General features: G+C 29.8%; 1 protein-coding gene and 1 pseudogene across 1 annotated transcript; both read left to right on the top strand.

Annotated features, from left to right (window-relative positions):
• Window positions 1-1,439: 1,439 nt before the first annotated feature.
• Window positions 1,440-2,226, top strand: LOC141672344 (histone H3.3-like). The gene is made up of 4 exons (XM_074478918.1): window positions 1,440-1,511; window positions 1,615-1,691; window positions 1,777-1,867; window positions 1,981-2,226. The coding sequence occupies exons 1-4, from the start codon at window positions 1,440-1,442 to the stop codon at window positions 2,149-2,151; spliced, it is 411 nt and encodes a 136-aa protein (XP_074335019.1). The 3' UTR covers window positions 2,152-2,226.
• Window positions 2,227-10,720: 8,494 nt separating this feature from the next.
• On the top strand, window positions 10,721-11,435 carry LOC141672345 (histone H3.3-like; annotated as a pseudogene).
• Window positions 11,436-18,988: the final 7,553 nt, after the last annotated feature.

Genomic DNA, 18,988 nt, shown 5'->3' with positions numbered 1-18,988 from the left:
AATTTACACGTACTTTTTATGAATATTTAAAATTAATTGTCGTAAAATATATGTAATTGTATTTTAATTTAAGTTATATATTTGTTAACCAAAGTTTTATATGAGTTTTATTTTTTTATTTTTTTTAATTTTGTAGTTAAAGACAGTTTGCATGCACCTATATATATATATATATATATCTATATATGAATATATAGGTTTAAGATCAAATACAAAATTCTTAAGTACAAGATAACAATTTTTTTGATTCTACTTATATAACACGGGTTAAACATCATTTATTCACTAATAACTTAAATTATAATAAATAAATGTAATTTATTTCTTCGATATCCTTCTCATTCGCCAATACTAAATTAGTTCACCCAAAAAATATTAGGTACAGAAATTATAAAATATTGTTAATTTATTTTGATTTTATTAATAATACCAATTTAAATTATATATGATATGAATTCAACACATGCATAACTATTGTTTAACACACACGAGTTTGAACTCTAGTTATGTATTTGTTGAGCATAGCTATAAGAAAATATGAGACTTTCGTAGAAATTTTTGCAACTTTTTCATAAATTATGAAATTTTATGAAAATGTTGTACGTATATAGTAAATATTTTTAAAAATTTTACTCATTTATTGTTAAATGATGTTAAATTCAAGTGATATATGTAATAATCAAAATTTACTCATTTATTGTTAAATGATGTTAAATTCGAGTGATATATGTAATAACCAAAAAAGTTTGTACATAATTTGTACTGGATTTTATAATCAAAATTTATTGGTCGAGTGTGATTAGTCGGGTGAATTTAGTCTAGTTATTAGTAAGCCCATTTGTAAAAATCTACTCTTATTTTTAGAAATTAAAATATTCTTTTTAAATCTTTGCATATTTTGCACACAATCATCTAGATTTTTATTAATTTTAGAATTATTACCATTTTATCTATAAAAGATCCTCGATCCAAATATTTTTGAACACTCCAGTAAGAACATGTTGAGTAGGATTTATGATCCGCACCTACCTTTAAGATTGATTATAGACCGTCAGATGGAGGGGGGAACTCACAAAACTACACTTAAGAGCCGTCAATTCATGTAGAAACTACTAAGCACATCATTAGCAACTTGTAACTGTTAAATCAAAACATAATTCCCCTGCCCCATATATAAAAACAGTTTCCCCCTCCCCATTTGTTCTTCAAACTTTTATATACATCCACTAGGAAGTGATAAAGAGAAAATAAACCTCAAAATATTTGAAGAAGAATTATAGCTCGGTAATTTATTAAGTGACCATTTCTCTTTATTTTTTTCCTCTATATGAAGTACAATTTAAATTTCTTCCCAGGAATTCTGATCTATCTAATTATATGTATGTCATATAGTATTCATCAAAGGTATTGATTGAAAACCATTCTTATTTTATTTTTAGATGGCTCGTACCAAGCAAACTGCTCGTAAATCTATTGGAGGAAAGGTTCCTCGAAAGCCGCTCACACACAAGGTTACATCTTATTAAATGCCTATAATAGAATACATTATGATCTATCTTCTCCTAACTTGATATATCTTCTCCTAACATTTCTGTGTTTTGTTCTCCATCACAGGTTGCTCGTATGCGTGCTCCAACAACTGGTGCCTATAGGAAGCCACATAGATACCGCCCTGGAACAGTTGCCCTTCGGTATATATTTATCAATTCATGTTATTTATTGAAACATCATTTCCTGGTTGTTGCCCAAGGCTAATCATACAGTAATTTCTTGTAGTGAGATCCGTAAGTATCAGAAGACTACTGAGCTTTTGATATTAAAACTTCCATTCCAGAGGCTTGTACGTGAAATTGCTCAAGGAATTAAGGTTAATTAGTTTTTAGTATATTTTTTCAAATAACTTTACCCAAGAGAAACCTTATCTCTGTGTATGGCATGTGCCAAATTTATTTCTAATTTGCAATAGTGAATTTGTTGCAGAGTGATTTGCGTTTCCAGAGCCATGCAGTCCTGGCTCTACAGGAGGCATCGGAGGCCTACCTGGTAGGCCTATTCCATGATGCCAACTTGTGTTTAATTCATGCTAAGCGGGTGACAATAATGCCAAAGGACATTCAGCTGGCAAGGAGGATCCGCGGAGAGTGTGCTTAAGCAGTTGATTCTGCCCGAGAGCAGTTTAATTAAAATAGTAGTTGTAATTGTAAGTTTGAGGATTGCTGATATATGTGGGAGTGATGAAAAAAAATTATATATGTTGAGTTAATCTTCAATGAGGAAGATACCTTTTTCTTTCGGTATTCACTAATATTAGGAAAGAAGATAATTCAAATAATGAGAAAATCCTAAATTATTAAAATGTAATAAGAAATGAAAAATAGTACATTTACCTTTAATTAGTTTACTTATTAAAATGAGAATCCAAACTAATGAAAATTTAGAAAAAAATGAGAGTCCAAACTAATGAAATTTAGTGAAAAAAATTACTTTATTCAAATTTAATATATTTGTACCCTTATTCCTCAATTTCTATTCCTTGTTGCACTACAAAAAAAACGGCTAAATACAACCGCCCAAAAACCGGTTGTATTTAGCTAAATACAACCGGATCCGGTCGTATCTAGCTAAATACAACCGGATTTTGGACAGGTTGTAAATGCTCGAGTAATATTTAGTAAATCGGTCATATTTAGTATATGGAGCGGCTAAATTCGGCCGAAAACGGTCGAATTTGTTTCTTAAATTCGACCGTTTTCGGTCGAATTTGTTTCTTAAATTCGACCGTTTTCAGTCGAATTTGTTTCTTAAATTCGACCAAAAACGGTCGAATTTGTTTTTCACCTAAAATTTGAAAATCCCGCCCAAAAATTTGAATTTTTTTTTTAAAAATTGAAAAGTCCGCCTAAAATATAAATTCGACCGTATATGGTTGAAAATATTGTTCTAAATTCAACTGAATGCGGTTGAATTAACGAGCAACATATTTTAAAAAAATCTCGCCGGAAACTTTTTCCGGCGAGCTTCAAAAAATCCGGCCACCATTCCGACAACTCCGATGTTGCCAAAATTTGGAAATACGATGCAATATTCTTGTTGGTAATTCTTCTTCACCTTCAAGCAACAACACGTAACGTCCAAGTTCTATCTCTGCGGCAAAGCCTACTTTTGGTGACTTCCCATTATTAAAATCAGTGTGTTCAGAAATGAGTTTTCTCTTCAACTGTTTGCAGTAGTAGCAACACGAAAGAACCGGTCTTAAGCATAAAATGGACATGACCCGGACCGTTTTGCTTGCTAAAAGAATGAATATCTGAATTGCAAAGCAGACACTCACTGTCACATTCTTAGAAACTTGCAAAACCTTCCTAAGTTTGCGACTATGAATCCTTATATCCATAGGTTTCTCTCTCCAATCTTTTAGCCCTTGTATTCCAAGAGTTGCAAGTGTTGAATACTTGTAACTCGAGCTGCTAACATACCAATTGACTCCAGCCTTGAAAAACAATCTAATTTCTGCTTCAGCTAATATGACAGCTGCAAAGAGGCAGACAACTCCTGCAGCAGCGCCAAAACAAAATGAGGGTTCCCTGTCTGAACCATCATCCAATATTTTCTAACATCTGCAATAAGACTCTCAACTCTAATCAATTTTCCTTTTTTTTCTTCTGGTTTATAGAACGCTACTCTATGCAGCTCTCTGTATTTCCATTCACAAAATGCGGTTGTTAAATGAAGAAAAGGAGGTTGGCCGGAAAAAGAAAGAAGTTAGCTGGAAAAAAAAGAATGAAGAAAGAGGCAGGGGAGGAGAGGAAAGGGGAGGGGAGGGGGAGCAGGGGAAAAAGTGACAGATGGGATGGGGGTGACGGGTGGGGGGGTGCTGGGGGGGTGGTTTGGGGTTTATTTTAATTTATAGTTTTATTTTTATAGAATGCAAAACTAACCGTTAGATTATTTTTTTAAGGAGGTCAATTTGGTGCGTTGGATCTAAATCACGCGGATCGCTGACATGGCATTAAATTTAACTTTCATCGATTGTATTTAGGAGTGTGATTTTATATTTGTTCCACTTAGTTTTACATTATGAAAATTAAAATTATAATACTATGATTATTTAATCATTTGATTATAAAATAATATATTGTTATAAAATATTAGAATATATTTTAACAACTACTTATTATACTAAAAAAATGGAATGATGATTTTGGTTGATTTAACATAAAAACCACCAAAAATAGTTTGCGGTAAAATTTAGGATTATAATTCATTTCTAAAAAAAATTGTAATTTGTTAATCTTTTTCTTAAAATATTATAATTTTATATTTTATTTTAAAAAATAATTATTTTAATAAAAAATATTGAAATTATAATTTTGATTGATTTTATGACCAGTACTTCTAACTGGTGTTTAATCCCATATTTAAGATTCGATTTTTTAAAACATATTTTTGAATGATCCAACCATACGGATGTTAAAATCTGTATATTTTAGTGATATGACAAAAAAGAAAATAGTACATAAATTATTTTTCAAATTTTTTTCTTCTGAATAAATATTAAATGTTTAAACTATTATTCAGAAAAAGAAAATTTTCAAAATAAGTTATACAACTATACAAGACAAGAGCCTTAAAATGCGTGTCAAACACTTCATTTCAAATGTTAACAATTCAAAGGGACGGAGGGAGTATATTTTAGTGATATGAGAAATTTTTTAGAAAAGAATAAATATATTTGGTTTGCCTTTTTAATAGTCAAAGACTAGTTTGACTAGTACTTCTAACTGGTGTTTAATCTCATATTGATGTTTCGATATTTTTAAAAATATTAATGAATGATCCAACCGTACGGATGTCAAGATCAATATATTTTAGTGATATGACAAAAATTTTAGAAAAAAATAAATATATTTGGTTTGCCTTTTTAATAGTCAAAGACTAATTTGACTCGTACTTCTAACTGGTGTTTAATCTCATATTGATATTTTGATATTTTTAAAAATATTAATAATGATTCAACCGTACGGATTTGAAGATCAATATATTTTAGTGATATGACAAAAAGTTTAGAAAAAAATAAATATATTTGGGTTGCCTTTTTAATAGTCAAAAAGTAGTTTGACCAATATTTCTAACTAGTGTTTAATCCCATATTGATGTTTCGATATTTTCAAAATATTAATGAATGATCCAACCGTACGGATGTCAATACCAGTATATTTTAGTGATATGACAAAAATTTTAGAAAAAATAAATATATTTGGTTTGCCTTTTTAATAGTCAAAGAGTAGTTTGACCAGTATTTCTAACTGGTGTTTAATCACATATTATTGTTTCGATATTTTTAAAAATATTAATGAATGATCCAATCGTACGGATGTCAATACCAGTATATTTTAGTGATATGACAAAAATTTTAGAAAAAAATAAATATATTTGGTTTGGTTTTTTAACAGTCAACTAGTAATTTGATCCATACTTCTAACTAGTGTTTAATCTCATATTGATGTTTCGATATTTTTAAAAATATTAATGAATGATCCAACCATACGGATGTCAAGATTTATATATTTTAGTGATATGACAAAAAATTTAGAAAAAAATAAATATATTTGGTTTGCCGTTTTAATAGTCAAAGAGTAGTTTGACCAGTACTTCTAACTAGTGTTTAATCCCATATTGATGTTTCGATATTTTTAAAAATACTAATGAATGCTCCAAATATACGGATGTCAAGATCTATATATTTTAGTGATATGACAAAATTTTTAGAAAAAAATAAATATATTTGGTTTGCTTTTTTAACAATCAACTAGTAATTTGACCCGTACTTTTAACTAGTTTTTAATCCCATATTGATGTTTCAATATTTTTAAAAATATTAATGAATGATCCAACCGTACGGATGTGAAGATCAATATATTTTAGTGATATGACAAAAAATTTAGAAAAAAATAAATATATTTGGTTTGCCATTTTAATAGTCAAAGAGTAGTTTGACCGGTACTTCTAACTAGTGTTTAATCCCATATTGATGTTTCGATATTTTTAAAAATACTAATGAATGATCCAAACATACGGATGTCAAGATCTATATATTTTAGTGATATGACAAAAATTTTAGAAAAAAATAAATATATTTGGTTTGCTTTTTTAACAATCAACTAGTAATTTGACCCGTACTTTTAACTAGTTTTTAATCCCATATTGATGTTTCAATATTTTTAAAAATATTAATGAATGATCCAACCGTACGGATGTGAAGATCTGTATATTTTAGTGATATGACAAAAATTTTATAAAAAAATAAATATATTTGGTTTGTCTTTTTAATAGTCAAAGAGTAGTTTGACTAGTACTTGTAACTACTGTTTAATCCCATATTGATGTTTCGATATTTTTAAAAATATTAATGAATGATCCAACCATACGGATGTGAAAATAGTTAAAATTTAAAATTTTAAATTACTTACATTTTTCCATGATTTTGTTTTTGACAATTTTCATATCCGTATGGTTGGATTATAATTTAAAACAAATACAAAACAAATTGAAACTCAAACTATAATTATTAATTGAACGATAAATATCTAACTACCATAATAATCTTTTTTGCAAGAACTAAAATATAAATTTCGTGTAAATTTTATTCTATATTTTTTTTCAAATTTTTTTCGCCATTTTTAAAAATAATTTGACCGAAATCGGTTGAATTTAGTACAAAATTCGTTGGCGGGAAAATTCCCTCCATTTTTTGGCAAGGCTAAATTCGACCGAATGCAGTTGAATTTAGGAGCATGCCTAAACTCAACCGTATACGGTTGTATATAAATATGGTTGTATTTATTCGGTTGTAATTAGTAAGGCTAAATTCAACCGAATACGGTTGAATTTAGGAGTATGCCTAAACTCAACCGTATACGGTTGTATATATATACGGTTGTATTTATTCGGTTGTAATTAGTACTAAATTCAACCGCGTAAATATGACCGTATTTAAATACGACCGCATGCGGTTGTATTTAGCCGCGCCCTTAATTTCAACCGAAAACGGTTGAATTTGATGTCGGTTGTATTTGTGCGGTTGTATTTAGCCTTGTTTTCTTGTAGTGTTGTATGTATTACCTCATGAAAGATTGTTCTAGCCAGGAGATGCCACTCACACATTCCTCATTTTCCAATTTGCCCCTCTCACCATCTCTAAAAGCATGGGTCAATTTGACTTTTTTGATAGTCTTTGTTCATAACATTTATTATTTTAATTCAAATTTTGTTATTTTAATTTTGAAAATTATGATATATAGTTTATTTAGTTTGTGTTTTAATAATTTTGATGATTATACATTTGATATTCAATCGGATCAATACTAAACAAACTCTAGAATTCAGTATGATATATCTCCTAACTTTTCTATAATTGTAAGTTTGAGAATTGATGATTTATGTGGGAGTTATGAAGAAAAAATATATATGTTGAGTTAATCTTCAATGAGGACATGCTTTTTCTTTTTGGTATTCAATAATATTAGGAAAGAAGATAATTTATCAAAATGAGGAAATCTGAAATTGTTAAAATGCATTATGAAATTAAAAATAGTATATTTACCTTAAATAAGTTTGTTTTGATAAGAGACACATGAAAAATGAGAATCCAAACTATTAATTTTTTTTTAAAACAAATCACTTTATTCACATCTAATCAATATATTTGTCCTACCTATTCCTCCATTTTTATTCCTTAATGTAAGCTTGTTCTAGCTCCTCTGCTCCTACAGCCATGAGATTACCATTCATTTACTCCTCCTTTCTTTGGTCTGCCACTACATATTTCTTATTTTCCCATTTGCCCCTCTCCTACCCGAAGCATCTCTAATAGAAGTATGGTTCAAATCTGAAAACATAGGATGCCGATCTTGAAAACATATGTTCTCTTTAGAATTTGGACATGAACTAAAATATTTTTTGAACATTTTTTTCAAATTATTATTCCTTCAGATTTTATTTGGTGAAATATTGGGTTTTTAACCGAGTCTACTACTACAAGTCTTTTATAAATATAAAAATACAATAATATTTAGAGAAGAAATAAAGTAAAAATATTTTGGATCGTGAGTCTTAGTCAGTAAACGTAAATAGTTTAATTTTGAATTTAGCACAATATTGATGATGCAATGAAATGTCAATTTGTAAAGATTTGCTCACACACACTAACCACCTCAACAAAAGAAAAACTTGATATCACAGTTATTCAAGAGTAGAACAATACTGGAGATCGGCCCGTTTAAGTGAACTCAGTTCGTCTCGTCTCCTTAGTCAAAACGATCTTAAACATGAAAATGAGTTCGGATGAGTAAAAGAGTGAAGCCGAGCTTTTTTCTTTTAAACTAGTACTCGGCTCGTTAAAATCAAAATCGCTTGAACTCAGTCCGGTTTCGGTAATAATTTAGCTCGGAATCAGCTCGAACTCAGTTAAAATTCTGTTATAATAAATTATTTATAATGATATATATTACAAATGATAAATTATTACTAATCACTAATATATTTATAAATATATTTTTCTCGTCGTTTATTAATAATTTAATTATTAAGGAAATGTCATTCATATTTCGAAATTTAACGCTTAATTTTTTCATAAGAGAACTATCAAACATTGTAATCATGATTTATTTGTCTTCAATTTTTTCATAATTTCATGAACATCATTAAATAACCTGTAATTTAGATACACCCGATTTTAGTAAATTATTAGAACATAATAAAATTTTGACATCTATATTTTAAAAAGTAATGTACGATTTCTAAAATTAGCATTTTCTAAACAGTGTAAAATAAAATTGGACATATTCTTAAACCTCGACGTCAAAAATAAATATATATAGATTTAAGAAATAAGTGTAGATCGATAATGTTTATATCATTATAAGAAAAAGTTTATTAATCAATATTGAACATTACTATTCTTTCGGTCGTTACACTCTGATCATCTCGTTTCATTTTTTTAAAAATAATTAACCTCGGCTCGGTTCAGAAAGAACTTGACTTGTTTGCAGCTCGATGAGTTTGATTTGATTTGCAAATGTAACTACTAAGCTCCGTATCATATAGTAAGATTATAGTCTTTGTACCATATTAGAACTTTATTACATATGAATTTACACGTACTTTTTATGAATATTTAAAATTAATTATCGTAAATTTATGTAAATGTATTTTAATTTAACTTATATACGTGTTAACCAAAGTTTTATATGAGTTTTATTTATTTATTTTTTTGTAATTTTGTAGATAAAGACAGTTTGCATGCACCTATATATATATATATCAATATATGAATATATAGGTTCAAGATCAAATACAAAATTCTTAAGTACAAGATTACAGTTTTTTTGATTCTACTTATATAACGCGGGTTAAACATCATTTATTCACTAATAACTTAAATTTTAATAAATAAATGTAATTTATTTCTTCGATATCCTTCTCATTCGCCAGTATTAAATTAGGGCACATAATATGATATTTTATTTTTCTTCAAAAAACCAAAAGTTTATTTCTTTAATATAGAAGTGTGCTTAGTCATTACTAAAATTTTATTAAATTAATATTATATACTTTTCAATTTTCTTTATCAGTTCACCCAAAAACTATTGGGTACAAAAATTATAAAATATTGTTAATTTATTTAATTTTATTAATAATACCAATTTAAAATTATATATGATATGAATTCAACACATGCATAACTATTGTTTAACACACACGAGTTTGAACTCTAGTTATGTATTTGTTGAGCATAGCTATAAGAAAATATGAGACTTTCGTAGAAATTTTTGCAACTTTTTCATAAATTATGAAATGTTATGAAAATGTTGTACGTATATAGTAAATGTTTTTAAAAATTTTACTCATTTATTGTTAAATGATGTTAAATTCAAGTGATATATGTAATAACCAAAATTTACTCATTTATTGTTAAATGATGTTAAATTCCAGTAATATATGTAATAACCAAAAAAGTTTGTACATAAAAAGTTTGTACCGGATTTTATAATCAAAATTTATTGGTCGAGTGTGATTACTCGGGTTAATTTAGTCTAGTTATTAGTAAGCCCATTTGTAAAAATCTTCTATTATTTTTAGAAATTAAAATATTTTTTTTAAATCTTTGCATATTTTGCACACAATCATCTAGATTTTTATTAATTTTAGAATTGTTACCATTTTATCTATAAAAGATCCTCGATCCAAATTTTTTTGAGCACTCCAATAAGAACACATTGAGTAGGATTTATGATCCGCACCTACCTTCAAGATTGATTATAGACCGTCAGATGGAGGGGCGGGGAACTCACAAAACTACACTTAAGAGCCGTCAATTCATGTAGAAACTACTAAGCACATCATGAGCAACTTGTAACTGTTAAATCAAAACATAATCCCCCTGCCCCATATATAAAAACAGTTTCCCCCTCCCCATTTGTTCTTCAAACTTTTATATACATCTTCACTAGGAAGTGATAAAGAGAAAATAAACCTCAAAATATTTGAAGAAGAATTATAGCTAGGTAATTTATTAAGTGACCATTTCTCTTTATTTTTTTCCTCTATATGAAGTACAGTTTAAAGTTCTTCCCATGAAATCTGATCTATCTAATTATATGTATGTCATATAGTATTCATCAAAGGTATTGATTGAAAACCATTCTTATTTTATTTTTAGATGGCTCGTACCAAGCAAACTGCTCGTAAATCTAGTGGAGGAAAGGTTCCTTGAAAGCAGCTCACACACAAGGTTACATCTTATTAAATGCCTATAATAGAATACATTATGATCTATCTTCTCCTAACTTGATATATCTTCTCCTAACATTTCTGTGTTTTGTTCTCCAACACAGGTTGCTCGTATGCGTGCTCCAACAACTGGTGCCTATAGGAAGCCACATAGATACCGCCCTGGAACAGTTGCCCTTCGGTATATATTTATCAATTCATGTTATTTATTGAAACATCATTTCCTGGTTGTTGCCCAAGGCTAATCATACTGTAATTTCTTGTAGTGAGATCCGTAAGTATCAGAAGACTACTGAGCTTTTGATATTAAAACTTCCATTCCAGAGGCTTGTACGTGAAATTGCTCAAGGAATTAAGGTTAATTAGTTTCTAGTATATTTTTTCAAATAACTTTACCCAAGAGAAACCTTATCTTTGTGTATCGCATGTGCCAAATTTATTTCTAATTTGCAATAGTGAATTTGTTGTTACAGAGTGATTTGCGTTTCGAGAGCCATGCAGTCCTGGCTCTACAGGAGGCATAGGAGGCCTACCTGGTAGGCCTATTCCATGATGCCAACTTGTGTTCAATTCATGCTAAGCGGGTGACAATAATGCCAAAGGACATTCAGCTGGCAAGTAGGATCGGCGGAGAGTGTGCTTAAGCAGTTGATTGTGCCGGAGAGCAGTGTAATTAAAATAGTAGTTGTAATTGTAAGTTTGAGGATTGCTGATATATGTGGGAGTGATGAAGAAAAATTATATATTGTGAGTTAATCTTCAATGATGATGATACCTTTTTCTTTTGGTATTCACTAATATTAGGAAAGAAGATAATTCACAATAATAAGGAAATCCTAAATTATTAAAATGTACCCATATTCCTCAATTTTTATTCCTTGTTGTATGTATCACCTCCTGAAAGATTGTTCTAGCCAGGAGATGCCACCCACACATTCCTCATTTTCCAATTTGCCCCTCTCACCATCTCTAAAAGCATGGGTCAATTCTGACTTTTTTGATAGTCTTTGTTCATAACATTTATTATTTTAATTCAAATTTTTCTATTTTAATTTTGAAAATTATGATATATTGTTTATTTAGTTTATGTTTTATTAATTTTGATGATTATCAATTTGATATTCAACGGATCAATAACTAAACAAACTCTAGAATTCAATATGATCTATCTTCTCCTAACTTTTCTATAATTGTAAGTTTGAGGATTGATGATTAATGTGGGAGTTATGAAGAAAAAATATATATGTTGAGTTAATCTTCAATGAGGACATGCTTTTTCTTTTTGGTATTCAATAATATTAGGAAAGAGGATAATTTATCACAATGAGAAAATCTGAAATTGTTAAAATGTATTATGAAATTAAAAATAGTATATTTACCTTAAATAAGTTTGTTTTGATAAGAGACACATGAAAATTGAGAATCCAAACAAATAACTTTTTTTAAAAAAATTCACTTTCTTCACATCGAACTAATCAATATATGTCCCACCTATTCCTCCATTTTTATTCCTTATTGTAGATGGCTAATACCAAGCAAATCCCCCAGTAAATCTAGTGGATGAAAGGTTAAGAGAAAGCCACCGGCACACAAGGTTACATATTTTATTAAATGCCTATAATAGAATTCTATGACCTTATTGCCTATAATAGAATTCAGTATGATCTATCTTCTCCTAACATTTCTATAATTGTAAGTTTGAGGATTGATGATTTATGTGGGAGTTATGAAGAAAAAATATATATGTTGAGTTAATCTTCAACAAGGACATGTTTTTTCCTTTTGGTATTCAATAATATTAGGAAAGAGGATAATTTATGACAATGAGGAAATCTAAAATTGTTAAAATGTATTATGAAATTAAAAATAGTATATTTATCTTAAATAAGTTTGTTTTCATAAGAGACACATGAAAAATGAGAATCCAAAGAAATAATCCCTACCCTAGCTTTAAGATTGATTATAGACGGTCAGATGGAGGTTTTCCCATCCCCATTTGTTCCTTCAAACTTTTATATACATCTTCATTAGGAAGTGATAAACAAGAAATAAATCTCAAAATATTTGAAGAAGAATTATAACTAGGTAATTTAAGTGATTATTTCTCTTTTAATTTTTTCCTGTATATGAAGTACAGTTTAAAGTTCTTCCTAGGCATTTTGATCTATCTATTTATTTGTATGTCATTTAGTATTCATAAGAGGTATTGATTGAAAACCATTCTTATTTTATTTGTAGATGGCTGATACCAAGCAAATCTAGTGGATGAAAGGTTAATAGAAAGCAGCTGGCACACAAGGTTACATATCTTATTAAATGCCTATAATAGAATTCGTATGATCTATCTTCTCCTAACTTTTCTATAATTGTAAGCTTGAGGATTGATGATTTATGTGGGAGTTATGAAGAAAAAATATATATGTTGAGTTAATCTTCAATGAGGACAAGCTTTTTCCTTTTGGTATTGAGAAATATTAGGAAAGAGGATAATTTATCACAATGATGAGGAAAGCTGAAATTGTTAAAATGTATTATGAAATTAAAAATAGTATATTTACCTTAAATAATTTATTTTGATAAGAGACACATGAAAAATGAGAATCCAAAGTAATAATTTTTTTTAAAACAAATCACTTTATTCATATTTAATCAATATATTTGTCCCACCTATTCCTCCATTTTTATTCCTTATTGTAAGCTTGTTCTAGCTCCTCTTCTCCTACAGCCATGAGACGCCATTCATTTACTCCTCCTTTCTTTGGTCTTCCACTACATATTTCTTATTTTCCCATTTTCCCCTCTCGTACACCAGCATCTCTAATAGAAGCATGGTTCAAATATGAAAACATAGGATGTCGAACTTGAAAACATATGTTGTCTTTAGAATTTAGACATGAACTAAAATATTTTTTGAACATTTTTTTCAAATTATTATTCCTTCAGATTTCAATTGGCGAAATATTGGGTTTTTCACCGAGTCTACTACTAGCAGTCTTTTATAAATTTAATTATACAATAATAATTAGAGAAGAAATAAAATAAAAATATTTTGGATCGTGAGTCTTAGTTAGTAAACTTAAATAGTTTAATTTTGAATTTAGCACAATATTGCTCATGCAATCAAATGTCAATTTGTAAATATTTGCTCACACACACTAACCACCTCAACAAAAGAAAAATTTGATACCATAGTTATTCATGAGTAGGGCTACAAATAAACAGAGTTATTATGAACAACACTGGAGATCGGCTCGTTTAAGTGAATCCAGTTCGTCTCGTCTCCTTAGTTAAAACGATCTTAAACATGAAAATGAGTTCGGATGAGTAAACGAGTGAAGCCGAGCTTTTTTCTTTTAAACTAGTACTCGGCTCGTTAAACTCGAAATCGCTTGGACTAGTCCGGTTTCGGTAATAATTTAGCTCGGAATCAGCTCGAACTCAGTTAGAATTCTGTTATAATAAATTATTTATAATGATATATATTACAAATGATAAATTATTACTAATCACTAATATATTTATAAATATATTTTTCTCGTCGTTTATTAATAATTTAATTATTATGGAAATGTCGTTCATATTTCAAAATTTAACATTTAATTTTTTCATAAGAGAACTATCAAACATTTTAATCATGATTTATTTGTCTCCAATTTTTTCATAATTTCATGAACATCATTAAATAACCTGTAATTTACATACACCCGATTTTAGTAAAATATTAGAACATAATAAAATTTTGACATCTATATTTTAAAAAATAATGTACGATTTCTAAAATTAGCATTTTCTAAACAGTGTAAAATAAAATTGAACATATTCTTAAACCTCGATGTCAAAAATAAATATATATAGATTTAAAAAACAAGTGTAGATCGATAATGTTTATATCATTATAAGAAAAAGTTTAATAATCCATATTGAACATTACTATTCTTTCGGTCGTTACACTCTGATCAGCTCGTTTCATTTTTTTAAAAATAATTAAACCCGGCTCGATTCAAAAAGAACTTGACTTGTTTGCAGCTCGATGAGTTTGAGTTGATTTGCAAATGTAACTACTAAGCTCCGTATCATATGGTAAGATTATAGTCTTTGTACCATATTAGAACTTTATTACATATGAATTTACACGTACTTTTTATGAATATTTAAAATTAATTGTCGTAAATATATGTAATTGTATTTTAATTTAAGTTATATATGTGTTAACCAAAGTTTTGTATGAGTTTTATTTATTTATTTTTTTGTAATTTTGTAGTTAAAGACAGTTTGCATGCACGTATATATATATATATATATATATATATCTATATATGAATATATAGGTTCAAGATCTAATACAAAATTCTTAAGTACAAGATAAATTTTTTTTTGATATAACATCTATTCTAATTTTATGTTGAGTTCTTCAATATAAATTGGAATAATTTAATCCAATAAGGACAAACTGGGTATTTGTACAACATCTCGATAAGTCACTATCTAGTTCTCGATAAGAGTCAAGAAAGTGACATTTGTACTTGAGTTCTCTATAGGTCATGAGACTTCTCTACAAGCAAATATTAACAGTTCATTATTCACTTTTTGACAAGTCACATCTCTACCCTATAAATACCCAGACATCTCGACATAACCCCTCTTTACGCTTTTGAGATCTCAATTGACCTAGTTTCTGCAAAATTTCACCAATCTCTTTCGTTTCAACTTTTTCTTTCTCAAATCACTTACCCACTAAAACGCAAACTCTTTAATGGTTGCTAACAATATGAGAACTGTTATTTCCAAGGATGGAACCAATTATCTGGCTTTTGTGGATCCAACTCAAGAACCTGATAACTTTAAGTGCTTTGTCAAGTTCATTTCTGATTCCTATATTTCAGGAGGATTAACTGTAAACCCAGAGCTCTACCTGGATGTCTTGAACGATTTCTGGAGCACTGTAGTCATGAACACCGTTGTTCATGAGAATCAAGCAGTTTTCATGATGGTTAACCGTACAATTAGGGGTATTTCTGCGGAGTTCAATGCCGAGGACATCAACAAGGGCCTGTGTATTCCTATAGACAACTTTGTTGAAGCTGCCACAACTCAGGAATTGGTTGAATTCATGGACTTTATCAACTATAGTGAAAAGATGGACATGTCCAGGCTAAACAAGAAAAACTTGAGGAGGCAATGGTAATTTTATTTGACTCCATAACCAGGGCATTCACATGCAGGAAACTGGCCATGATAATATTTATGCGAATACTTGAGTTAAGCACCACACATAAAGTGTTAACCTGTTCTGTGTTTATATACTACATAGCTACAATCAATCCCTATCAAATACAAGATATGTTACGGTATAACTCTTCTACTTTCTATACATATCTAAATCAACTACGATCCTACAAATCAGCACCTCATGATTTATCTCGCAGAATTGACTTATCCACTCAGATCCTGACAGTAATCTTATCCTGACGGCTTGCCATATCCTGACTGTCAAACAGATCCTGATTGGCTTAACATATTCTAATTCCTCTCTCAGATCTTGACGCCTTGATAAATCGATCCCTGACATAGATAATTATTAAAATTTCTCCGCCAATTTATGCTTTGCAGAATAAGCATAAATTCTAAAGTAATGTCTAGTGCCAAAAACCAAAGAGATAAATTGTAGAGTACAAAGCATACTGTATTTTAGACTTTAATTTTTATATTTATTGATAAACTCTACAGTATCTTTGAACAAAAACTTTAAATCTATCATCAAACTTTTTTAACAATATCTCTTCTAATCTGATATTCTAGTTTTTCCCATATCCAGATTAATTTGACAGTTGATAGATAGAAGCCCTTAAGTTTATGATGGGAATTCTTGCAATCATCAACTCGTCCAGTGTCACATAACAAGCATTAGAACCATCAGGATTCATGGTTTTTTGTCTGTGTAAGAACATTTTCAATAATAGCTCCTCCTTTCGTCATATTGACTTCTTGCCTTTTGAAATTTATGTATGTGGGAATATATGATCCAAATTAATATTGAGCATCATCCAGTATCTTTTTTCTGATATTGGCAAGAATCATGTTCGACCATAACCTTGAACTTTCATCTTCAACTCTTAGCAAATAGTGAATGTATTTCAGTTCCTTTGTTGACATGATCATCAGTTCATCAAGTGAAAGAACTTGAATTTGATCATTTTGCAATAAGAGTAAGATCTTCTGTTCAGGTTCTGAACCATCATGTTTGTCAAGTATAATCTTCACAACTTTAAGTCTTTCCAGATGATCAACAATTACTTCCTGACCAGGACTATCAGCAAGAGTTTATATTGGTTCTTGATTTTTGGAAATACTTGAGCTTTTCTTTCTGCTATTTCATGTAACATCTTCTTATCTATACTCCTCCATCTATTCATTTGAGGTCTTTTACGCATGTTCCTGTATGCTTGATTTGCTTTATCAACAGCAATTCTGATTTTTCTTCCCGTGCTCTTTTATCTCTGTCAAAAACCATTTCTTCTTCCTTAAAGTTTTCAGCATTAAAGGCTTCACAATCAGCAGAAAGAATCTCTAAATCCACTCGAAATAGAATTTCTTCTTCTTCAATTTTAACATAATGAGGAGTTACTATCACTCTATCAGTGTCAGGAAAAGAATTAGAACTTGTTTCTTTGTTGTCAGGAATTGAACTTGGAGTAACACGAGCAGCTTCTAAATTAGATCCATGTGATCTACCCTTAGAGACTTGAGTTGACTGTGTAGTTTGATTTTGAATTCCAGTTCCAGTTTAAACTATCACAACATCAGAGGTCTTCTTTGCTTGCTTATCACCATCATCGGAATTGGTATTCTCTTCAAAACTGATTCAGGTTGACACTTTGTCTTTGGTACTATCTCCCCCTTTTTGGCATCTAGACTTTGTAGAAGAGAGAGAATAACATCCAACTTAGAATTTGTTATAGTCTGACTTGCTTCCAGAGCTGCGAGCTTCTCAGAAATTTGATCCTGCTTAGCTTCCATGCTGAACATCCTCTTGATCAAGCCATTATGTTCGTTTGTTCCTTTAATAATCACTGAAAAATCAACAATATTTTCTCTAAGATCAACATTATCTTTCTTGAGTGTAGAGACAGAAGAATGCAATCCTTTAACTAAAACCGTTGTAGCATTGATAGACACTTTCATATCAGAATTAGAAACCAAATGAACAGAATGATCAACTAAAGTCTGAGCAGATTCCAGAGAGATCTTTTTACTTGGTAGTCCCAAGAGTGATTCCATTCATAAGCCCTATGAGTATTAAGAGTGGGAGCATGACCAGATGATGAACCAAAAATAGATAATTTAGATACTTTTATTCCAGCTTTCAGAGCAGCATCATCAGGATTATCAATGTCTACACGGGTGTAGAGAAACCACAAGTACCCAGTCAAACCACAAGTATGCTTCATCTCCTACAACTTCTTGAAGAATTCGCGTCTTACTTGGCATGTGGGTCCTCGACATGTGGCTGTCCAAATCATCATGTGGGGCCACGTTCACTGTGATCATACTCATTTCTCACCGATGTTATTTCCCACCTAGGAATTTCATCATTTCCTATCGATTTTGGGGCATTTCCTACCAATTCCTCGGTAGGAAATACCCGTTTTTCTTGTATTGTAATATGATATTTTATTTTTATTAAAAAAATCATTTCTTTAATATAGATGTGTGCTTAGCCGTTACTAATTTATTTTAATTAGTGTTATATACTTCTCAATTTTCTTTATCTATCACCCATTGGGTACAAAATTATGAAATATTGTTAATTTATTATCATTTTCTTAATAATACCAATCTAAAATTTTATATATTATATGAATTGAACACATGTATAACTATTCTTTAATACAAACAAATGTGAACTCTAGTTATGTATTTTTTTTTATCGTAGGTAACCCGCAGCCGCTACCCTTCGGGTGCGCACCGGCTAAACCCTACGGGTTCACGTAATAGCCTGCAAACCACGTGAACCAAGGTAAACCGCATTTAAGCGACAGGCTCTGGATCGGGAGGTATAATCATAGATTCTCCTCCCGTGGGATTCGAACCTGTGACCAAGAGGTTAGTTTTCCTCTCTTTAACCAACTGAGCCAACCCTTGCGGGCAACTCTAGTTATGTATTTTTTGAGCACTAGCTATAAGAAAATATCATAAT

The sequence above is a fragment of the Apium graveolens genome, chromosome 7 (assembly GCF_009905375.1).
Source record: "Apium graveolens cultivar Ventura chromosome 7, ASM990537v1, whole genome shotgun sequence".
In the NCBI taxonomy this organism is placed as follows: domain Eukaryota; kingdom Viridiplantae; phylum Streptophyta; class Magnoliopsida; order Apiales; family Apiaceae; genus Apium; species Apium graveolens.
The sequence above is the reverse complement of the archived record's forward strand: the minus strand, read 5'-3'. Positions and strand labels throughout refer to the sequence as shown.